This window comes from Aptenodytes forsteri, unplaced genomic scaffold, assembly GCF_000699145.1.
Source record: "Aptenodytes forsteri isolate BGI_AS27 unplaced genomic scaffold, ASM69914v1 Scaffold68, whole genome shotgun sequence".
Classification (NCBI taxonomy): Eukaryota; Metazoa; Chordata; class Aves; order Sphenisciformes; family Spheniscidae; genus Aptenodytes; species Aptenodytes forsteri.
In genome coordinates, this window is record NW_008795382.1 from 719,327 (window position 1) to 744,474 (window position 25,148).

The window sequence follows — 25,148 nt, forward strand, 5'->3', positions numbered from 1 at the left end:
GAATTTGTTCTTAGCCTTGGTGGTGATGGATGGCCTGATTATGCAGAACAGTTTCTCTATTAGTCTGACGTTTGAATTAATTTAGCTGAAATACTTTCATGGATTCTAATAAAGAATGACGCAGAACTTCATGGACTACCTTTAAAAGAGTACTCAACAGCATGTTAACGGAGGGAAGGTTGAAATGAAGCTTTTATTTTCCTATTGGTTTCTGAATAGAATCCAATCATATCTTAGAGAAGCAAAACAGCTTGAAAAGTAATGCTTTTAGAACTGAAAAATTCCACTCTGAATTCACAATGTCACTTTTTGTCATAACTGCTGCTGTGGTTAGCACATTTTTCATTTAGCTGTGCCCCAATGTGTTAAGCTTTGTTTGTGATATGAGAGTGATCTAGACCTGTTGTGTTATTTCAGGTTTCTGCACTGAAGAACAGATTAAAGAAAGTCTCTACGACCACTGGAGATGGTGTTGCAAGAGCATTTCTAAAAGCACAAGCATCTTTCTTTGGGAGCTACAGAAACGCCCTGAAAATTGAACCTGTAAGTAGGAAGTTAGTAGGCATAAGACGTAAATCTGCAGCTGTGGTGAGGAAAAAAGCTAACAAGAATTCAAAGTGTAGCATAACCTACTTTTACTAAGGTCAGCATTGTGGCTCTTTGGCTGACTAGTACTGAAAACAGTGTTCTAGTCTCCAGAAAAGAAAGAGGTGCAAAAAGCATGATCAATCACACGGGGAGAAAACTTCTTATGGAAAGGTATGAGTGTTGCTTGTTTTTGAAGACAGTTAAGTTAGAAGAGAGATGATAAAGTATAAATTAATGATCATAGGAGGCTAGTGCAGAGTTGACCATTTTCTCTCACTGCAAAACCTGGGTATTCATTGTATTATTTTTAAAGGTAGTAAAAGATACACTTTTTACACAATATATGCTTAACCGTGAAACATGCAAATTTATGTAATCTTGGAGTTTAAGAACATAATTAATAAAGATATTGTGCTTTTACAGAAATATGAAGAATGTCTGGAGTTGTAACTATTGACGATAAATGTTCTGTTAGGGAAATTCAATCTCTTGCTTCTGGTTCAGAGCTAATCTCTATTTAGCAACGATTAAGTGCCATCTGAGTGGGGGAAGGATTTTTCTGTACTTGGTCTTGGATTTTATTGCTTCTAGTGAGGCATCTGTTCCTGGCTTACTGCAAGTAGCTTCATGGACTTCAATACAAATCAGTCCAGCCAAATTAATGTATTTCCACATGTTTTGTGACACTCTGGTTTTGCTACCGTATACTTAGGGGGTTCCTTTTAAAGGGTGTACATTTTGCTGATAGACAGCTAGAGACAAGGTAAATAGTATGAGGAACATTCAGGTATAATTCATGAGATATGTCCCAGAAATATGGGGGATGAAAAGTACTAACTGCAGAGTGATCCACAGAATATTTCCAAAATATTCTATGTTCCCTATTTCTGAAGCAGGGGAAACTAACACATGTGCAAGTCAAATGCAGTGATAAATCTCAATGCGGTGTTCACAGGCTCATTTGAACTACTGTTGTTCAGACATATGGCTGCTTAACAAGAAGATACTCTGTAGAGGACAAAACATACTTTTGTCTTAATACCTTCTTCTCTCATCTGCAAGCATTTGGAGGCAGAACGGAAAAATTGGTGGTAGCAATGGAGAGCTTGAATACCACTGGGAGATGCTAAGATGAGTTCTGAGTGTAAGCGGGGAGGCTAAATGAGTGGAGTGAGAATGAAGGCTTACTAGTAGAGAAAAGGTGTTGTATTTTGCATTTTCCTGCTCTGTGAAGATTAATGAATAGATCTGGCATGCAGACAAGTAATAAATCTAATTTTAATCATGATGTTAAAGGAAAAGACTGGGAGTTGGACTACAGGCATAGTGTTTATTGAGGTTGAGGATGTTTCAGTAACTAAAGTCTCTTCAGTACTATACTTTGTCTTACTTGATATTTTTAAAGCCAGAAGGAAAAAATAGCTCAGTCTGCATTTTAAACAGTCCCGTTACCACCATCCAATAAGCATCATTCCAACAATTCATATTCAGGGCTCAAAAACGACTTTTGAAGTCAGCATGAGTCCTTCCACATCTTACTGGGGGAATCCATGTGTCGTGTGTGTGGAAAAAATAAATTGTATTGACTTGTGTATGTATGTCTGGGTGTAAGTATTGGGCTTTTAAAGCATCTAAAGTGAAATAATGGGAGGTATTTAAAATGTTGTCCATACAAATAACAAAAACGAAACCAGCAAGGCACTCGGGCTGTAAGCCTCCTTTATCCATGTCGGGGAGACACTGACTTCCCTTCATCCATGCAGGCTTCCTTGTTCTCCGATGCTCCTCCCAGTAGTTGCCAGGCAACTCTGGGAATATTGGTGTATGCTTTGCCTGGATGTGTGTGTGAGATTAACTAGTTAAGGGATTTATGAAGAAAAATAATTTAAATTGCTTTTCTGGAAATACCATCTGGTATTTTGAAGGCTGAATGTTAAAGATGAACATTCGAAATCAGTTGACAATGGCACACCCCTAGAAAGTGCAACTTCGAGGGACAGCTAACCTGAGGAAGTAGAAGAAATTGTTTGGTTTGCTTATCATTCCATCAAAGAAAACTTGTAAACATAATTGCACAAATATGTCATAAAATCCAGTTTTAATAATCAGGAAGTGGAAATTTTCAGGGCTTTCTTTCCCACATCCTTTTATAAATTAAAAATTTAATTTCTGATTATACATTTCGGTATTACGCTTTAGATAAAGGAAGTTTGCAAGCGTTTCATGTGCTGAACATGTCAGAGTCAAATGACCTGCGTTCTGTTTCCAGTTTTGCCACAGACATCCTGTGAGGTATTGGACAGGTCATACAACTACTTTATACTTCTCTTCTGTTTTAGAATATGCCAACAGTAAATGCAGTTACTGAGAGACTCTTGTTACTGTTAGGAACATCGCACTTAAAAATTAGTTCAAAACCCTTGGAAAACCTGATCTTAAGAAGATGCAGCAAAACTCCACACAACAGTGTGTAATGAGTAGAACAATTAGGGAATGTACTTGCTAGGTTCACAGAAGAAAATGGGATTGTAATTTAATAACAAGGCATCTAAACTGGCAATTAGTAAGGCATCTTGCAATTTAAAGCCCTGTGTTTCTCTCTTGTGCTGTACTTCGAATGCTGCACTTGAAATAGTCTTCTGTACTCTCACATAATTCCATCTTCTACACAGCAATTATGTTCATTATTATTTCCTGTCAGCTGATTAGCTCAGTTTGCTGAGTTTGTGGATTATGTACTGACAGGTGTTCAAAGTGGTCATGATACACATCTTCTCATATAAATACGGAATGATGGGAGTTGAATAGTGGAAAAATATTAAAGTGTATGCAGCAGTTCTTTAATTGCTCTCCATTGATGTATCAGAATCCACAAAGACCACAGTGGCTGTCATAATTTGCTTTAAATTTTTAATGTCAGTTTGGAAAAAATTATTTTGAAACTGTTACTGGTGTAACAGTTACAAATAAAACCCTTTTGATGTGTCCGAGACAAATAGAAAAGTAAATGGAAGAAATAGCTTCTAGGAAAAGAACATGTTTTCAAATACCTCCGTTGTGGTTTTTTTTCTCTTATCACCTTCACATGTCGTAAATATGGGGCATAAGCAATACCGAACATGATGTGGTTCTTTGCTTTTGATCCATAACTCAAGAAATCTGACTGTTCATTTAAAATCATTGATAATTAGGAAATAAGTTCAAAGAAGCAGCAGCTTTTCCTCCTTTCATAGTTTTTGTCTCAGAATACAATTTAATTTCATAGACCATCTCATCTGGTATGAGTTGACTTTTCGGGATAAATGGTGTGAAGCTGTTTTTCATTATTCTGTGTAGGCCCAGAATGTGTCACAGAGCAGATTTTGAATTCACATTATACTTAAGCATAGTAAGAGCTCTTAATTCTGTTCAGAAGCTTTTACTCTAAAGACACAAGGTTATGTAATGTATATACGAACGAGTATACCAACAATGAGTTACTGTTGCCGTAAACTTTCTGAGGCCTTCAGTAACTAGAACTTTTGCATGAAAAAACATATCCAGATAATACAGTCTGCAAGTCTAATCATAAGATTTATGTAACAAAATAACTCATTCAGTTATGTTTCCTACTGTGTATATGTGTTTTCTGTAGTTGTACTAGGCCAGATTTTAAGTATGGAAGAATATCTGTTACATATGATGTACTTACAGTCTCCACAAACCTCTGTGCTATTAAGTACAGTAAAACACATTAGAAGCAGTGTGTTTACTTGGCTGTATTGAGGCAGATTGTTATCTTTACGAATATTACTTAAATTTTTAACAGTGACACCAAAGTGAGCATTTTGTTCACTTGAATTACTTTTTTCTAAATTCCTGATTTTTTGCTGTTTGCAGAGAGAATGTTTTTATCATCTTCTAAATATTTAATTCACAAAATTAGGTCATCTTCAACAGAAATAGCTGTAGAATTACTACGTGTGTGTAAAGGTGGTTTGTAGTACTTAATAGTTGTGTGTATATTGGTAAGGGGGGGGAGCGAGACTCACATTTTCTGCATCAAAGGTGTTGACCGTGCACTTTCTTCTGCTGACACCTAGTGGTTAGAGACAACATTTAATTGGTTTTCTTTCACAGACAATCTTTGTTAAGAAACAAACATCCTAACACCTGTGAGTAAAGGTAAGCTCACGGTGCAGGTTGACCGAAAGCAGTAGCGTGTAGGGTATGAGATGATGATGTGTTGGTTTCAGGTCTGGGATGCTGGTACAGCTAGCCTAAGCCATCTGGCTGCTTTTTCACCAAGCTTGGGTATGGTAGTTTAACAGCAGGCTCCAAGTTTGACGTACAGTCTTCTCAAATGACAAGCTTTCTGTCTCTTCTCTGGATACGTGGTCACTCCAGTGAGCTTTGCAAAGGGAATTGTGTATGTTTAATACAACATTTTCTAGCCTGACAGATTTGAAAAGCTTGGTTACTTGCACTTTGCTTTAAAATCTGTATGTTCTGAACCGGTATTTCTATTTCCACGTCTTGGTTCCTCTTGTCTGTATTTCATTGCTATAAATACAGTGTAAGGTGAAAATTTCTGTGCTTATTTTTCTTTTGCAGTGCTGCTACTTTTTGTATGGATAATTAAGGGGGATAATTTTAATGCTCATAACCCAAAGAGATATCAGTATCTAAGTGCTTCTGCAGGTAGTTTTCTCCTTAACTTTGCTGTTTTACGTTGATAACTTCTTACATGCAGGCACTGTGAAATTTGGTGTCTCTTACACAGCACAGTATACGTGGTATACTGAGGTGAGAGGTATATGTAACTCAATGTGAGCTGAAGTAGCCTGTTTTATTTCTGATACGCCACTGAAGAGACATGTCTGCGCATGAGATTCTGGTGTTTGTCTGGATTTGAATCAAGATGTCCTGGTTTGTTTTCAAACGGCTGATTCAGTTATTAAGAATTTATTAATCTAGTTATTAGGGTGATAAACTCTGCATTCTTTGTAAAATGGTTTCTTGTGTGTATCGTCATATTACATAAATCTAGACCTTTCTCTCATTTATAAAATCTACGTACACCTAGTTTTGGTGGATTGTGAATATGCTAGATAGTGATAATTTCTGTATTTTATACTGGATTTGTACAGTTGCAACACCTGTGAGTATTTCCAGTATGTGCCAGTCTGTGGCAACGACGTCTCTGATTTGTGGCAATGTCTCTGAGGAGGTGAAACAATTAATATAGTTGCATTACTTGTAGCAAGAACTATATTCCTTATTATTTGGCTCATACTGTCTTCTTGAGGTCTTCCCAGCAAAATCTTTCATTGCTTTGCTCTCCTTGAGAGGCCCTTCTCTCTGTGAATGAATTGGAACGAAGTAATAAGGGTGCTGTGATCTCTGTCCAGTGCTAAGGGGGTGTTGCTGGTTACTTCTTAAGTATCAAATTTTGCACTGTTTCTAAACAAATTAAATCTCAAAATAGTGGGGGGAAGAGGGTAAAGGGAGCTGTGATGGTATTAAAAGTGTAATTAAATTGTTTGTGAGGACATTTTGAAATCAATGTCGAAATGAAAAAAATACAGAATAAATATGGTTTTATTTTTATAATCTTATTATTGATTAATACTTTATTGAGGGATTTTTTAATTATTTTTTTTAATTGAAAATTTGCTTTCAGTCCTGGCAAGGCATGGCCAGTAACTTTCGCTATTTGCAGATTCCTTGAAAATAGTGTTGTTCTGTTTTGTGATGTTTCCCACAAGAATGAAACTGTCTACCGCCATCTCAAACTGAGGAAATATGTTGTTGTAGTTGAAAACATCCACTGTTTTTCAACTACATTTAAAACATATGGAATAGTAGTTGGGAGCTTACTGAAGCTTTAAGATGCTAATAATGAAACATAACCATTTTAGGTAACTACTGGTACTGCAGTGATTGTGATAGTGGATAGTACTTTTAGTAAACTGTTGTATTATGTACCATTATCATATTGTAAAAATTTCTACATAACCTACATCTTTCAGATTGAACTAGGATCATAAATAGTTACTGGTACTAACTTGAAGGTGTTGAAAATTACTAATAGTAAGTGAATCCCTTCAATGAAGCATCAATTAATTTCTTTTATGTCTTCATGATTAGTTATTCAACCTTATTCAGGTTTATTAGCCTGAGCAACCATTAGTTGTGTAACTGGATAATTTCTGATTAACTTTAATGGTTATGAATTGATTTGGTTTAAATTAAACCTAAATATTCTTTAGATGCATCCACTTAAGAGTAAACAGAAAATATCGGAGGCAGAGTCAATGTACTTTTCTACTTCCACAGTTTTTATGCGCTTTCATTGGTGAAGTTACTTGCTAATTTGTGGACAGCAATGTGTTTAAGGTGTTACAAAACGTTTTCTAATCTTAATATGAAACTACTTATTGAAACTCATATATGTATTATATATTCCAGTTTTCAAACGGCTTTAGCTGAACTATGCTGGATGTATGTATATAGGTTTTTATGTATATATTGCTGCCTTAGTTCTGTTGTCCTGTCCAAGCCTGATAATTTATATTTGGATTCTAAATAGAGAAGACAAGATACTACCATTTTTCATAACTGTAACTTTGATACAAATTTTCTCTTAATATGATGCAATTTGAGAAACAGTGGGGAAAAAAGCCATTATGAATAGAAGGAAATAAAAAGTTAACTTTTCTTTTTCAACATAACATTCAATTCAACTTAAGGAACTAACATAATAAGTGTTTTCAGTTTGTGGTTTTGTCATAGTTCTGGAACCGTATAGGTTCATCTGGGGGAAGTGTAGGACATTATACTTTCATAAGGGGTGTATAATTTAAAAAAAAGTGTCTCCTTTATTGTACTTCCAACTTTTTTTTTTTCTTGAAAAAAGTGAAAAACTTTCCTGCCTTCGTGCAGGAGTGTAAAGACATTTCTGGAGAATTGTTTTATCCCCTTGTTCTCTTTTGACAGTTTCTATTATCCCTTCTAATAAAGATAGCACTCGTTCGATTATCCATGCTGCAGCTGCATGTCTATGCTACTGTCTGTCCATACCTTCTGGAGACACTGGTGTTGAGCACTGCGCTCTCCTTTGGGGTTAGCTGGCCATCGAGTCCTTCGGTGTCTGTAGGGGACGCAGCCTACCTGATCCCACTTAAATCAAGTACCGGCTGCAGCACTCAATCTGTAAGGAGGAAGCATGAGGATGCTCTCCACTTCTTTTTTCCAACATTGTATTGATGTTAAAGATCTTGCAATGCAGTATACTTAAGATGTGTTGCTGCCTTATATATTGTTAGTAGATACTAGTTTTGATTCCATCCCTGTTAAGAATTCCTTCCTCAGAATCGGGGCCGCTGTATTATCAGTATCATGGTATGGATCTTGCCATACACTTGATCATGTTATGCTGCTGAGCTACTGTACAACTGAACTCTAGAAACTTTAATGTTTCTGAGTAAATTTATTCTGAATTTTAACCTTGGGACATGCAATCACTTTCAAATGAGATGTAAAAGTTCCCCAAAATTTTTTAGGAAATGAGGTGCAACTTAGCAGTTAAAAGGCGTTTTTAAAAAACGTGGACCTGCATTCTGGACAGGACACAGCTTGACAAGCATCCATTAAAAATTAATGTTGTAATTTCCTGTATTCGTTGTAACCTCTTACTAGAGAATCTGCCTTAACAGCTGTTACTATTCTTGGTATCAATACACTGGTGCAGCCACTGAATTGCCATCTTACTTCTCCAAAAGTAAATATTTTTTCACAAATCCACTTGCACAGTTGCAATTTCCTACTATCCCAGTTTATTATGTTTAACATCTCATCAATCTTGGTAGAGTTGTTCCTCGTGTGAGCTCTGAGTGGGTTCAGACTACCTATTATCCAGGGCAGTACTGTAGCTAACTCTAATGGACTAAAGTATTGATGTTGCTCTGGCATCATATATTTGCTGGCCAAGTACTGTGCACTTTTTAAGAAAGCTGTTGCTCTTTACCTCTGTTTAAGTTCATGGCCAAGGAAGGTAAAGGTTAGGATTAGTCCCATAGATATTTAGGTCTTCTACAACAGTGGGAGTTTCAAAGTGTTTTAAGAGGACAGTTTACTTATCCATTTTAGGTTTTTACACCACTAAGGATTTTTGCTTTACGGATTCATAAGTAATACCATGATACCAGTAACACAAATTGACACATTTCTCAGGAAGACATTAAAGCAGCAGTGTGATGGCATGCCATAAGGCCACTGTATTAATTATTTTATATCAATCCCTTGCCCAGACTAACACTATAAATTCCTTTAACAGTTCCAGATCCCTGAGATCTGAGTGGGACAGAAGTCAGAAGAGAAGAGTAGATGATGTGTGGTGCAGAGTAAAAAAGCAAATACCAGATGAGTCCAAAAGGAAATTTTGTTGGAATATGTGTGCAGTAACATAAAAAAAGTGCATGTTACATACTGGTGCATAATTCATTTTGAAAAGGCTTTGTAGCATTCAATGCTTTATCTACTATGAAGTATGATTGTTGCCATGGTGAATTATTTTTTAAGTTATTCAGTGGAAGAGTAAATAGTTGTTTCCAACTCCCAGTAATTGCCACATCCCAGCCACTTCCTCTAGATAGCCATCTTTTGCATAGCTCTTTTTTTCTGCATGTATATTTTAAAGGTATGCGTTGTATACAGAGTAGATCCTTCCCTTTCACCAGAGTTGTCTCGATAGGTCAGGGTTTTAGGAGTGTTTGTCCATATATAGAAAAAATGAAGAAGGAAGATCACTAATGCTTATATTACATGTGCACAAACTTGTTAAAAAAAACCCCAAAACTGTAGGGGAAACAGTGAGCAGAAGCATATAAAATAAAGCTTTTTGTTTTACTAGCAATTTTGTTGTGCTCCTTTTAAAGTTAATGCTGATGTATATTTAATAGGAATTTTCTCCCACCCATCTTTACTTTTTTCTTGTTCAGTTGCTGTTAACTCTCAAATATATACCTGTATAGACAGTCTAGTAGTGCCTAAATGATGGTAATTTCTAAATTTCATCCTGATGACTTTACTGACAGATAGGAGTAGACAGTGACAGTGGCATTGACAGTGACAGTGTGTAAAACCTGATGTTTGTATGATAAAAATGCAGATAAACTGAATTTCTGTATATTCTGGAACTGAAACTTAAGACTGTTTTTTTTCCTAGTATGAAGATTCTGTGTTTTGTGGCATTTTGAAGACCCTAGTTTTTGACAATTTCACTTAGAAGCTACCTGTAACTATTGTTATGTTTTACCATTTATGGAAAGTATTCTAGAAGACATACTACCCAGAATTCAAAATCACTGACTAAAAAAGATCTATTGGGGAAAGACAGTTTTGTTTGTTTGTTTTCTCTGTGGTTTTTGTTTTCATTTCAATCCTGTTGCTGTGTTTCGTCTCAGAGTGTTACCGTTCCTATAGACAAGTTTCAGCTTTTGCTTTTGCTGTTTTAAACCTTAAAATTGGCTCTTTTTCTAACAAGCATTTACTGTTCTTCAAAATACATTTCATATTCTACATCTAAGTCTGTTGAGATATACATGTTAATGAAACTGAAAAGACATTCTCTTTAATCTCTTATAGCAGCCTGTTATATAGTAAATAGAATTGTTTTGTAATTTCCAAACTGTTACAAGATACTGTGTTGTATAATTCTGTATGCCACGTGGGGGATGGGAACTAAGATTCTGAAGGAAAGGTAATAAAAAAATAATATTTGAGAAAGTTAGCATGAACCTCTACTGAATATGGCATTTCTGCCGTAAAAGATGCAGTGAAACTTTCCTGTCCATCATATGTGTTAAAGTAAAAAAAAAAACAAAACCAAAAAACCAAAAAACCCAAACTACCACCAAAAAACCAAAACAAAAACCAACCAACCAACCAACCAAAATCCCCCCAAAAACCCAAAAAACAGCATGGCAATGGTTTTGTACTTCATCTAGAAACATTGCCCAAAGTAAGGGATCATGTGCTCTGCATCTTGTAGTGCACTAACAGCAATAGTAGATGAAACGTTAAGTTCCTTTGAATGTGGTTTTCAGAATGCTGATGTTCACAGGATTGCTCTTGAGATTGTTAATGTTTACCTGTTTCATGCTGACATTTAAGGTTTTGTGGTATCTTAGTTTGTTGGAAGCTGTGAGCAAGCTGAAGAGAAGTATCTTGTGTTTCATTGTATAAGTAACTTTGCAGCCTCCGTAGAAATTATATGTTCAGCCATCAGACTGGATAGGGTCATTCTGTGTATCTTCTGTGTTGGTGCTGCAGAAATAAAAGTAGCTTTGTTCAAAAGCCTCTAAATCTTCCTGTTACCAGGGAAGGTTGTACAGTAAGGAGCAGCTCCGTGATACTTCAGCCTTACTGTGGAAGGATTTGTACATTCAACTGATAAATTATTCGTCTGTGCCTTTCGCACCTGATTCTCCGTTTTTTGTGCTATTTTATACACTTGTTTTTGTTTCTTCTCAATTTGTTTCAAGCCTTTGTTTGTGTGTTTTAGACTGACTTTTGGACTGTGTTTTTATTGTGTTTTCTCCTGATACTTTAGTTATAATTGAGCGTGCACAGCCTCAGCAAGCAATGAAGCAGTGTGCGGATGCCGCCATGCAGGAAAAGTTGAAGATATTTCCTGAACTAATAAAGCGCAGGGGACTTAGAGTAGAACAATGAAGCAAGTAAACAAACACCAAGCATAAAATAACATGACCGTTGAATTCAGCTTCTGTGTAAGGCACTCAGTGACTGTGTGTTTTTTAAAGGATCTGTAAATAAGTTGCATTTGATATTAGGGGGAAAAAACCCAAAACAACACAGTCGTCTGCCCCCCCCCCCCCAAAACCAACAAAAAAAAACAACCAAAAAAACCCTCTAAAAAACCCCACCCCAAAAGATGGTTCCAGCAGGTAGGGAAAGAGTGAAATTTACATTCTTACTAGTATGAGCAGCTGTACAATTGAACAGAAAGTATTACTTCCCTTCAAAGAAGATAGTAGAAGAGATTTTGACATTTGGATTTCTAGAGTAGACTTCAGTAGCAGGCACACTTGATGAAATAATGATAAAAATTAGAATATTTAATCAGTTTAGGAACAAACTAGTAGAGCTTCATGATAGAAAAATCATGCCACTCTGGTCTTTCACCATGCATATTATAGACTGTGATTTAATTGGAGCATACAGTTTGTACTCTCATAGTACAAAAAGAGTAAAGTGAAAGGCAGTAAATCAAAATTATTTGTAATGATTTGCACAGATAGGTGATAGAGCTCATACAATGAAAGCCTAAAATGCTATAGGCTTAAAGACAGAATGAAGCATTTGTATGCATGACATAATTGACAGTTCAGTTTGATTGCTTTCCATGGTAGACAGCATAGGAGACCTGCTATCATTCGGAGTTGTACTTTTCTTCAGAATCACATATTCACAGATATTTTGATACTGCCCGGGGCTTAGCAAAATCAAATGTGAGTGTAGCTTCAGTAGCGTGCTTGCTGTCATCTTGATTCTTCGGTCCTGGGGAGGGATGGGGGTGCTGCTTGCCTGGGTATTCGTGTTGTACTTCTTACTTGCTTAAGGCTTCTGGAAATGGAAAATATGGAAGGGGACTAAGCCCCTTCTCTGGTTGGCTCTTGCATATCATCAGAGAATTGGGCAACTTGTTTTCACAAATATGTTGATTTTGGTATGGGCAGAGCATTAGTGAAAGATAAATCCTGGCTCGTGACCAAAATGCTATATAGGCAAAAATTAATTTAGCATAGAGGACCATCTTTTTTTTTCTTTCCTCTGTTTTGGGGGGTGCAAAAATGTAAACTCTGCGGAGGGCTGATTAATGCATTGTTCTTTAAAACACACACTACTTGTCTAGTAAAACAACAAATGAAAAGATTCTGTCTTTTCTTATCTTTTTCTAATTTAATTCATTGTTTTCTGTTCCTTTCATTCAATGAGTAGCAGCTTTTGGCAATGACAGATATTCTATTGTGACTGAAATATGCATTTTGTATGTCATAACTTTACTTGGTATTGAAATAAACTATGTATGTACAGCATGCAAGATTTATGCAGAACACAGCTGGAGGTATTCTGCTCAGAATTCCTATGGTTTAAAATGTCTCTTTCAAGTTTGAAAATGTGTTGTGAAGTAGATACCATTATGATAATTGGAAGTTCAGCTTCTCTGTCTTGCTCTATTTTTTTTTTTAATACAATTAACACATCACACACACTTCACCTGGTCTCTCCTCATTTACCTCTGACACTTCCTTGATATTTATTTAGACACATGTGGTGTCTTCGCTTTGAACTCAATAGTTGGTATATTCACTAGATTATTTTTTTTAATAAACATTTTTCTCGTTTAGAGCTATACAATTAGTTTGCATTGTTAGAGAAAAGTATACATATTGATGTCAATTTAAGTCTTTTACTTATTTTTTTGATGATCAGGACATAAATTGTATAAAGACTGTAGAGAAAACTGTGATTACTCTCAAATCAAAATACCTGCTGAGAAGTTGCAGAAGCAGCTCATTTTATTATAGTTCTCGCGAGGGAACAGTACAGAGAAGATATGTGAAAAGCTATCTAGAGAAAAAATCTTTAAAAATATGAATAATACATTTAATTTGAAATTGTTATATTTTTTTTAAGGTATCATAAACATGAAGCACAGAACTCAATGATTTGTTTGAATTAAGCTTTATTCTGTCAGATTTGGCAGCAATGCTTTTATTTCTGAAAACAAAAGAAAGACAGTAAGTTTGTTTTAAAAATAAAACCAAATCCTTAAACTGGACTTACAAAAACTTTGCCAACAGTATTTTATTTTCTTAAATAATGTATGTAGTGTGTTGTGGTATGTAAAATGTATATAACTATTAGCAACCTAACGTCAATATCCTCCAGAAGACAACTAGAAATTATCTGAAATAGTTTTTATAATTTTGGAAAAAAAAGGAAGTCTCTTTGACAGATCAAATTTTAATGATACCACAGGAGCAAAAAATATGAAAATATCATAATACTGTATTTCATTTGTGGAAATTAGGTTTGGATTTTTCTTTTTGTTTTCTTTTTCCATTTTACCTAGAGTCAATATCCTCCAGAAGACAACTAGAAATTATCTGAAATAGTTTTTATAATTTTGGAAAAAAAAGGAAGTCTCTTTGACAGATCAAATTTTAATGATACCACAGGAGCAAAAAATATGAAAATATCATAATACTGTATTTCATTTGTGGAAATTAGGTTTGGATTTTTCTTTTTGTTTTCTTTTTCCATTTTATTTTAGTTTTAAGAACACTCCTAAGGCTTGGAGGTTTAATAAGGAATAAATCTTAAGCTTGATCCTCATGATAAAGCAGAAAATTATCCTGGATAATTTCATTAATTTTAGCTGCAGTTTGCAATGAACTGGGGCTATGGTTTTGTAGAGTTCCTGTTCACTGTCCATTCCTGTGATAGCTGTTTTCTGTAATATTTTCAGTAACTGTATTACTGAAGATGTCTGATATTTGTAAATTAGTTTATTACAGGAGAAAGGTGTCATCTACTGAATAAGAATTCATTTTCTTTGTTTTAAAATTGAATTGATCAACGCCAAGCTTTTCAGGTCCAAGATTCCAAGGTTTTCGTATGAAAATTAAAAGCTGTTTAGAAAAAAATGGAAAGTAAGCTGTGCCCTTGAATCAGTTTTATATAAAGCGTGATTTTTATTCTTACAAAAGGTTTGTCTCTGAGTTCTCATGCATTGCAGAGAGTCTTCCTTGTTTCCTGCAGCACCAGTTAGTTATGAAATGGAAATCCACACGATGTGAAGGGTTTTGAAAGGTTGTCCACAACAAAGGAAGTGTGGTTGTGACAAAATATAAAAATGAGGTGTGTTTGGTTACTTCACCGTAGTCATCACCATGGAGAGATCCATTGTTCTACAGTTGCATCTTTGCTGGGTTGCTTAGGGAAGGGCATGATGCAGAAACCATTAGAATAGGGCATTTATAATGGACACCTATATCACAATAATGCAAAAGGAAATCAGTGTTTTCTTTTGAGATACCTTTGACTTGGACTTCCAATTTTCAAAATGCACATTTAAAATTACCTCTCTATAAAACTACTTGGAAGAGTATTTTTTTATTTCCTTTTTTTAAATGAAATCATTCTGTAATAAAATATTTCAAGTACTGGCTAAGCTGTAAAGCTTAGGGCTGATAAACAAAGCATCTGAAGCCAAATGGCCCCTTAGCTAACCCCAATTAAAATAAAGATTTCATTGCACTCTGTCCTGACAGAGAGGGAACATATTGTTGCCTTTAAGGGAGTTTGGTTTAGTTAATGAAAGAATTTATTTCATTTTTTAAAATACAGAACCTAATTAAATAAGTTTCAACTTGACTTGTAGTTGAGGACATTTTAACTCCTTAAAGGTTACTTTTGTGTCCAAGCATAGCTCTCTTTTGAATAATTTCTGATGCAGTATTTAGTTTTGTGATTTATATAATAAGAAATTTTATAGCAGATCTTGTGTGAGTAACTATATGCCTGTTTCATATATACATACATATATGTTGTTCATTCTAAAAGTGTAAAACGTGTTATTGATGTTACGCTCTTCAAGCATCCTATTTGGCATTAAGTATTACTCAGAGCTAATAACTTATACTAGATTCTTAAAAGTAATGTGGAAATGAAGGTGGCATGGTGTTGCTCTGAATGCACTTTAAAAGCTGTAAATTATATATGTACATTGCTTACTCCTGCTGTTCAGTGAAGAGGAAGATAAATCAGAGAATTATTTTTGGTGAAGCTCTCCAAGCAGTAGTTAAAATCTGTATCTCTAGAACATTTTTTCTTAGAGAGGATTAATGGTGAAAATGAAAGCAATTTGTAAGGATTACAAATGTGATTAGTTTGCCTTTCTTCAGAATCTGTCTGTGCTTGTATAGTTAAAGTTCACCCCCCGTTTGTCAACTAATAGTTTAGTACATATTCTCCATGAAGAACATATGAAAAATAAAGAACACTTCTGTCTGAAGATGCTTTCTTCTTACATACAAGAACATTTTATACTTAACACTTGAAGGCAGTCAAAGAATGGGAATTCTGTCACTTAGTTTCTTGCCTAAAATTTAAAAAAATGTTACATGGCTGCTGTGTCGCTGGTAATAAAAGTCATATGAGATGTGTTACAGTCTCTATTGAATGATAGTGAATAATGCTGTTAGGCTGTGTTGTTTATACTTTGTCAATGTAGTAAGTGTAATTAAAAGCACCTAACCAGCATTATTCAGAAAGTGGTGGGTTCTTTTAAATTACTTGTGACAGAAGCGCAATCTAATCAAGGAAGTTCATGCTTAAGGTAAATAATTTTTAGTTGTAACAGGTATGTAAATATTTTCCCCAAACGTATCTATGAAGCTATAAATACATACTGTTTTGGAGCAGTGGCTTTTCAATTAATAGGGAGGACTTCTTGATCAGAATTTTAAAAACATACATATGTTGCATCCCCTCATTTGGGGATTTTAAGCTAATGTTTGGAATATCCGTTCTCTTCCAAATGTCACTTAATCATGTGTTCTCCTTTACATGTTGAATAAATTGTGTTCCAGCTCTCTTAAAATGAGTTTCCAGGGAGAGCAAAGAAGCTGTCTCCAATAAAGAGCTGTTGATTTCCCTAAGTCGAAGTCATTCCCAAGGCTTTTGACTACTTTTGCTTCGGGTCTGTGTGATGCCAGATTTGATTGTTACCTTCAGCTATGGAGGTAAATGATATTCAAAGAATTTCTACCTGTGTGAGGAAATAAATTAATGTTATTTGCAGATAAGTCACAAAATACTTAATGGTTTGGGAGGGGCTTGCAGGGGCTTTTTAATTGAAAAAGGGTGTTCTTTGTGGGTGTGAACATGAATGAAATTAAGGACTAGATGGTACTGGAGCCCTAAAAATCTCTTACTTATTTGGCATATGTTACAGATCTTGAGATAACTGAAATGCAGTGCTGTTCTTTTCTCTTCTGTGAATTTCTGCAGATCATTATAATTAAGATGCATTTCAGAAATCTCAAGAATAGTTGCCAAACATAACCAAAAATAAAGCATCGCATCTAGCCAAAGTTCTAGATATCCTCACTCTGCCCTAAAGCTCCGTTTCCCATCCATTATCTTGTCATAGCTTATTGTGCTCAATTTTAATTAAATTTTAATAGCAGTTTTGCAGTCATAACTGACATGAAAGTTTTCCAAAGACTATTATACCCGCAGGATATTTCCCTTATGTGTTTTTCTTGTTTCTTGTTTTTCATCTTGTCCAAATTCTGTTCTTTGGAAAAGTCTTTGGTGACGGAGAGCATGAAACAGAAAATGGAGAAAATGGTACAGTGACTTGACTGACAAGTATCAGTTTACAACCGGAAATAATCAGTTGCATTTTGTATTCTTTGGGAACATTGATTCTAATAGTCATATAAGAAGTCTTAAAAATGGATATATTTGATATATAAGAAGCTTAAAAATGGATATATTTGATAAGGATCTTGGGTTTTATTTAATTTTACTTATGCTCAGTGTAGTGTACGCACTGAGTATTCTACATTTAGGTTTCAACATACAGATGCTGAATCTTTAAATACAAAAGCTACTTTTGCAGTGCTGCAACCTGCAGTTCTTGCTTTTCTGCCTTTAAGGTTGTTGTATTCACAAATGTTACGCACAGCTTTTACTTTGATATCCCAGAGTCTGAAAAGTCACTTTTTATGCTTTAAAAAAAAAATTAAAATAATGTTGGATCATCAGTCCTTATTGCTGTATAGGAAGCCCTGTAATATAAATTGGTTGTCAAATCCCTAAGAAATAATGGATTAACCGGCTTGATCATAATGCCCTGTGCAGAAGCTGAAGTTTGCTGATGTCCCCAGCCTCTCTATTTAACGCAATTACAGATATGCATTCAGGACATTTGAGTGGATTGCATTTCATTAATATGATTTGAGCAGACAATACTAAGTTGCTGTTGGGCCCGCTCTGACAGCTAATTACTGAAATGAAGTGTGTACATGGCTAAGAAACAATGGAGCACTTGTCAGGAACATTAAAACAATGCAGAAATAGTGCCAAATCTTGGAATCGCTCCTCTGAACAGTTTTTCTTGTCTCTGCAGACCAGCCTGGGGACATATATGATTGTGGTAGTGAGTTGGACTTTAGGGAAACAAACTTTGTTACTGTTGACTAAAATGCAATATAGTTCTGTTTTGCCCTTTCCTCTGTTTAATTCAGCTGCTTGTATGTACTTACCCCAATTGCTAAACACACCTACCTCTTGCTTACAGACATCATTTTTGCACATTTCCCCCATAAAACATCTAATCTGGTTATTTGAATACCAGAGATACTGTGAATGTCAGGCAATTTTGTAGCATTATTTACAGGAAAAGGTCTCCCCGACAATTTGAAGGAAGACAACAGTGGCTTCTCATTGTCACTTCCAGTATAAAAAAAACAGGGCAAATCAAGTGAGGTTTCTAACAGTAGAGGTTCAAAATAAATGAGAAGGAGCTATTAGTATTGATACTAATATTATTGTATTAGTACAGTAGGTATTAATCCTGCCAAGCACTTTATCAAATGATACTGAGGAAGTTTGTATTGGTTTTGGGGGAGATCGAAGAGATACTTGGGAGAGGCCTCTGTTCGGGTTTATTTAATACACAAGCAATAGCAGACTCAGTAAATTTCTTGAGATGAAGATCTTGGTCTGATAGAGTCTGACGGGAGAAATAACATTCAGGCTTTCTACCTTCCTGGTCTTTCCTGAACATCTGCTTATGACTACATTGGAGACAGAACACCAGGCAGATGGACTTTTCATGTGATCAGTTATGGCCCTTGTGTTCTAAAACTGTGGTTTTTCAACTCTTCTCATGTCATTTATTTTTTTCTTTATCCTATATTTGGGTAGCAACCACTGGAAATGAGATGTTGCTAGAGATGTAACTTGTCATAAAGTAAAGTAAAAAAGAAAAAGCAAGAACTTGTTTCAGATGCTGAGTGGACAAGGCTCTCCCCATCCCATCTCCATTTCAGGCATTCTGAGGTACTTTGGTAAGTTGTCTTTCAGAAGACATGATGTTTCTGTTTAAGAAATTGTGCTACACCTTTGGTGTTGAGTACTTTTTATACCCATCTGAAAACTTCTTGTGCACGTGTCCTACAGTAGAAGAAGCTAAAGCTACAGTGTGTTCAATACTGGGGAAGGAGGCTTATCTTAAGGCTTTTGTAAAAACCTGTATTACCCAATGTGTTTTTGTCTTTATGATACATCTGTAGAATTATTAAAAATAATATGATGCTGGCGACAAAGCATTTTTATCATCCAATTCAACTGAATTCTGTATTGTTGTAAGAGAAGGTGCTAGTTATTATTGGAGATTTTTTCTCTTTTGGTGTTAAGAGGAGTCTTGGATTACCAGTGCGTTTATCTTGATGCGTGCATCCATATCCCTGATTATAATGAGACCCAGTGCCACCTCTGACCAGCTCATGTTATTTAATCTGTGCATCTCCAAGTCCACAGGTAACATGGAGACAAGGGAGTTTGTATTAAATACACTTGAGCCTTTATTACCTCAGTGGTACTTGCTCATCTTTCTGGTTTTACAAGGCATTTTTCTTTTTAATCCTTAAACATTTCAGTTAGTAAACAGGAACAGAGGAAACTGAGGTGGCTTTTTCATTCCAGTGACAATAAGGATCAGCTAAATATGCTGATTTAATCATATTTGCAATCTGGTGACCTATACAAAATTGCAGCTTAGTTTCTTGGTCAGTATGAAAATGTACCTCTTTTAATGATAACTCAACAGTTATAACTAAGGTGCTTAAGAGATTTTGCTTTAATGTTCATTCACGAGTAATTCAAGGATCTGCTACAAGCCATACCATCAGGCAATAAAATAATTGCAGTAGAAAAATATTCTATTTCTTGTTGAATTTGAATTGAATCTAAAAATTTTTTATTCAAATCTACTGCTTCAGTTGGAGGAAAAAAAGGACAGTAGCAGGTTGCCAGTAAAGGGTCTGTTCTGCCTGATCAACTCAAAAATTCATGTTGAGCTGCTGGAATAGTTTGCCATCCTTGCAATTCATTTTACAAAACAAGTTCCAGACTGAGCTCTGCTTTCATGTATTCTCTCTCCATGGAAATTATGTCCTTTTTCTCATTTCAAATTAGATGAGTACAATGAAATCCTTATTTTACATATTTATTAACAAGGTTTTCATCCCTGTGGTATTGTAACTATCCTCACTACTTTATGCAAAGAAATTACAAGGAGAACTCACAAACCTTTAGGAGGTATATGTGATCACTCTTTTTCAAGCATTATTGCTCATATCTGTATTCTTCCTGCATGTTGCTCCACCAACCATTATTTACTGGCTTTCCTTCCATACACTGTTGATGGCATTGATTTTTTTTTTTTTTTTAATTCTGAAATAAATCACATTATAGACCTCGTGTCAAGTTCAGACTCTTGAGATATCCGTTGTTCGAAACTGGGTTTCTCTCGCTACGCGGTTGATGTGGCATTGATTTTTTTTTTTTTTAATTCTGAAATAAATCACATTATAGACCTCGTGTCAAGTTCAGACTCTTTGGATATCCGTTGTTAGAAAATCGATGAATGAAGAAATGATGTCAACTCCACTGTCTGGCATGTGGAGGGTTAAGGGAATTTGTAGTCTCACCAAAAAGTATTTGGTCAGGTATTCAGGTACTGGAAATTTTCTTAGCAACATCAGTCACCTAGGAACATGATCATCTGCTGTTCTGGGGTAGAGATTACAGAGCTTAATGATTAGCTACTATAAGCTGCAGCTGATGCCAGCCTCTACCCCCTTTACACCTAATTAGCCTCATTAATGAGCTCTTCTGCTCTCCACAGAGAGGGCTTCCTCCTTGGAATAGGAGGCAAAAATACTTCACCCAGGTAGATGCGCTGAAGCCTTTAATTATTGCCCACACCTGCAAAGCCTTGTGTCTCTGACAGCAATATTGCTTAGCTGAAATTGTGCTTATTTACAGTGACCACAGTACAAAGTATTAACACTTTAGCACCTTAGGAATTGTTTTTAAGCTTTGAAAGTATTTATATAGGGTATAAACCTAAGCACTCAAAAATTTTACACTTAATGAAGTTGGGTGTGTTGTGTGGGGTTTCTTGTATGTGACAAAATGTTCTTAAAAGTTCCTATTTTGTTTAACACTGAAAAATGAGTTTAAATTGCTGTTGAATGTCAAATATCGCATTACCAGAACTAAGAACACTGTTAGGCAAGTCTCTTTCTTTAAATGAGCAACTTTTGCATTTGGAGCAATGTAATTTTGTACTGCTAAAATTAAAACATGGAAAAAATATGCATGTAGAAATCAATGTAGCAGACAATGACTAAGCTAACAAAGTGTTCTGGTATGATTCTTAGCTATAGCAATTGTTGGTAAATACCTACTACATTCTAGTGTTTAAATTTCTTGAAATTTGATAACATTGTGTTTGTTTTACTGTTTATTTGTTTTAATGCTAAAATAGCTATGTAACATTTTTGCATGTGCATTTGGGTCAAAGCGATTATGCCCAAGTAGAGCAAGTGTGTATGTACATTTATCAAATTAGCTCAAAAAGGCAGCTCAAGTCAATGCCGATTCTAGTTTTTAATTGGGAAAGTTGAAAATGCTAATTTCTCAGTGCAAATACTTTGTTGGTTATTTAGTAACTTTTTCTGTGGTAGCCAGCCTTCTTGAATTTTCAGCGGGAAATGCCTACTGTGAAAATATCTAGCATCCCTGATGTAGATACTCTGTGGCACCGGAAAGAATGTAATTCAGTCCTGTGGAGTAGTCAGCTTCCTTGAAGATAGAGCGGGCAGGTGGCGAGTGTTTTCTTTTACTGTTGTTTCATGCTTATTCACCTGGCTTTCTCGGCTTCTGGCCCATCGTTGCGGCAGGTGAAGCAATCGCAGAGAAAATCTTGGGCTGTAGGATGCTCAGAGTCTGCAGGCAACTGTAGTCACAAGTTGTGGTTCTTTCTGAGGGAGTTTGAGCCAAGGAATTTTTCTTCCTGGAAATTCATCTTCTAAAACGAATAGAAGATCGTGTGCGTCCTGCAAGGCATGTTCAATGCCTGTGTGGAGTGATAGGGCTTTTCAACCAAAGTTGTGAGATTGTTTCCTTTGAAGATGTTCTTAGCAGAATGCTGAGCTAATTTGAACTAAGCATTAAAGTTGAAAAGGAATTTGGAATAGAAAGCGTATTCATACAGTGGAAAGAATATTAAGAAATTGAAAATAGGATCTTAAAGCTGTGAGGTCACCACGATAATAGACATCATTATTAGCAATTCTTATGAATATGTAGAGCAAAGTTTGTTTTACTTTATTAATAATTAAAACAGCATCAAGCCTCACCAGCCAAGATGTAATAATGCACCGTGTGAATCACAGAAATTCACATGCATTTTTCCATGAATGCAATTTGAATTGAATGCCAAAATAAAGCATCAAAATAAGTGATTTTTTCAAATATTTGGTTAATGTTTTGTCAATTGTTAGTGCTCCTTATAACTATTACATAAATGGGATTGAAGTTTGTGGACTCTTCTGATTGAAATCTTGGCAGGTTTAGTTCTCTTTCCTAGGTGAGAAAGCCTGAGGTTCCAGGGCAGATGAGAAGGACTTTTACAAGATAAAAATTATCATTGAGGGCATGTGGGTCTGGAGGGGAGCAGAGTTGGCATTTTTGGCCCAGCAAATATCTGCCCATCTGTTCTCTGTCAGAATATGTTAGAAGTGCATCTGGATCCGTGCCCCAGAGTTTCTGCTCTGAGCGGGTCATGTGCTTGTCTCCACGACAACTCAAGGAACTGTGTAAACTGCTGCGCTCTGAGCCAGATGCTTCTCTGCACATGTGGTCTAATTAGATGGCGTTTTTCCCCCTCACAAAAGAGTTCAGAAATTTTGCATGGTTTCCATGTCAGAAATGTGTAGCTGATATAATGGGAGTTGGGAGGAGCCATGCGGCCAAACACTAAATAATTACACTTGCTGCAAAGCTCGGCTTCGGTGTGGGTGAGCTGTAGGTTTGCAGGAATGCAGAACAAACTCCCTTCGATTGCTTCGTCATGGATTGAGCAAAACCTGTAGGGGAAGTGGTGAAAGGAAAAACCTGCTTTTTTTTCATCCTCACACTGGATGCAACTTTCTTTTTACGAATATAGCAGGAAGGAATTGGGGGACTGAGACAGATTACATATCTTGCAATAAATGCTTGCACCACACAGCATTCTCGGTCTCTCAGAGGTGGGATTTCTTTTTTCTTCTTTTTTCTTCTTTTTTCTTCTTTTTTTTCTTTTTTTTTCTTTTTTTTTCTTTTTTTTTCTTTTTTTTTCTTTTTTTTTCTTTTTTTTTCTTTTTTTTTCTTTTTTTTTCTTTTTTTTTCTTTTTTTTTCTTTTTTTTTCTTTTTTTTTCTTTTTTTTTCTTTTTTTTTCTTTTTTTTTCTTTTTTAAATCAAACCTAATGTATAAAAAATGATACTTTCTAATATGGCAGGATCCTCAACCTATTGTGAGATGGGGGAAAGGGCTTCATTTAGTGCCAATGATTGATGAGCTCTGTTAAAAGTAATTGAAAAGTAGCACAGTTTTTGTGATTATACTAATGTAGCTTTTTCTGTGTCTTGCCTTCTCCTGTGGTAAAATCTGAGCCTCTTTCTGACAAACAAAGAATGAATAAATGGTAAAAGGAGAATGAAGAGTTCTCATTTATTTTCAAAGGGAAATGCTTTACTTTGCTCTTTTCCACCTGTGAGGAGAAGCATTTTGAGCGGTTGTGAACTTGATTTCTTAGCTCTTTCCCAGAAGTTGTTTGGACAGACATATAAGATACTAATGCTCTGTAATGAGCAGTATAGAGGCAAGTGTCTTTGGTGTGGCAAGTTCCACTTGTTCCCAGGAATGGATGCTGTTGCATCTTTAAGAGTCTGGTGACATAAATTACTGATTTATAATCTCACATATATGATAAATAACCATAGCAAGCATATGTGTGTATGCATTTATATATTAATCATTGACCACTTAGGTTTCCCCAGAGACCATTACATGATTCGAACAGAAGGAAATGAAACCTTTTTCCAGTGTTCCTAATCCAGTGCCTTTGATTACCTCTCTCAGGGGACATGATAAACTCTTTCTCTAAAGTGACTTCTTTTCTAGCTGGGTTTTTTCATGGCAATAGTTGAGGCTTCCACACCAAATTATCAAGTGGCATAACATGATGACAAATCAAACCTCAGTGAGTTCTATTATAGGAATAGCATTTACTTTGCCAGATACTATATGAAGGAGGTGGCATTGCATTGTTATCTTATATCTTGTGCATTAGTGTATCTACCAGAAAGTAGATGTCTCTAACTCAGTGAAAATTTAAAGTTTAATTCCATTATATCAATTTTATTTATAGAGATGGGGGTTTTGTTATTTAGCTAAGAAAGTGGGATTTTATGACCTACCTTTATGACTAAAGCTTCTCTCACATTGCTTTAGTGAAGTTAAAAACAGTTTATTTTCCTTCTGCATCTATATTAGCATCTACATGTTATATTATTTCAATCTTGAAATCCATTTTATTCAATGTGGTTTTGGGGATCATAATACAAAGGAGTCGTATACATCTTGCACAAAAACATATTTTCAATATATTTACTTGGGTGAATCCTGGAAGCTTCATTGATTTGGACGAGTTTTGGCTTTTTACATGTATCTAAGAAATCAAAAGAAAGCAACATAATCTAAATGTTATATTATTTCAATCTTGAAATCCATTTTATTCAATGTGGTTTTGGGGATCATAATACAAAGGAGTCGTATACATCTTGCACAAAAACATATTTTCAATATATTTACTTGGGTGAATCCTGGAAGCTTCATTGATTTGGACGAGTTTTGGCTTTTTACATGTATCTAAGAAATCAAAAGAAAGCAACATATTAACATTTGTGACCTTTAGGCATATTGGTCATTTCTAAATTTTGGCCAATCATTTATCGTTTTTGCAGAGGTTTTTTTTGGTTTTTTGTTTGTTTGTTTGTTTGTATTTTAACAAAATATTTTGTATTCTATTGAGTTTTAATAAATGAAACAAAAAAAAGCTTGTCATTTATCTCATAGGAAATACTTTGTGTAGATCGTGTTTCCAAGCACACTTTTATATTTTGTCATAGTATAAAATAACTCGTATAAAGAATTGCACTGTAATTTTTCTCCTTTTCTGTATTGTCACTAATGTTCCACAATAGTTAAAATGGAAAAAGGCCTTTTTATTATAGGGAACCTGAATTGGTAGCTGCTTTGCATGCAGAACATATGCAGAACATACTAGCTTCAATGGGAGTATTGCTCATGGAATGATTGCAGAACTAGGCCCTGAAATTACCTTGCCAGCTAATGATAAAATCG

The 25,148-nt window shown here is 35.4% G+C and overlaps 1 protein-coding gene across 1 annotated transcript in view; it reads left to right on the forward strand.

Moving 5' to 3' along the window:
* DENND1A (DENN domain containing 1A) overlaps positions 1-25,148 on the forward strand; it is a 225,181-nt gene that overhangs the window by 141,098 nt on the left and 58,935 nt on the right. The window contains exon 13 of the mRNA XM_009280582.2: positions 418-543. Coding sequence (XP_009278857.1) covers positions 418-543 — 126 coding nt within the window. The remainder of the gene's footprint in view (positions 1-417; positions 544-25,148) is intronic.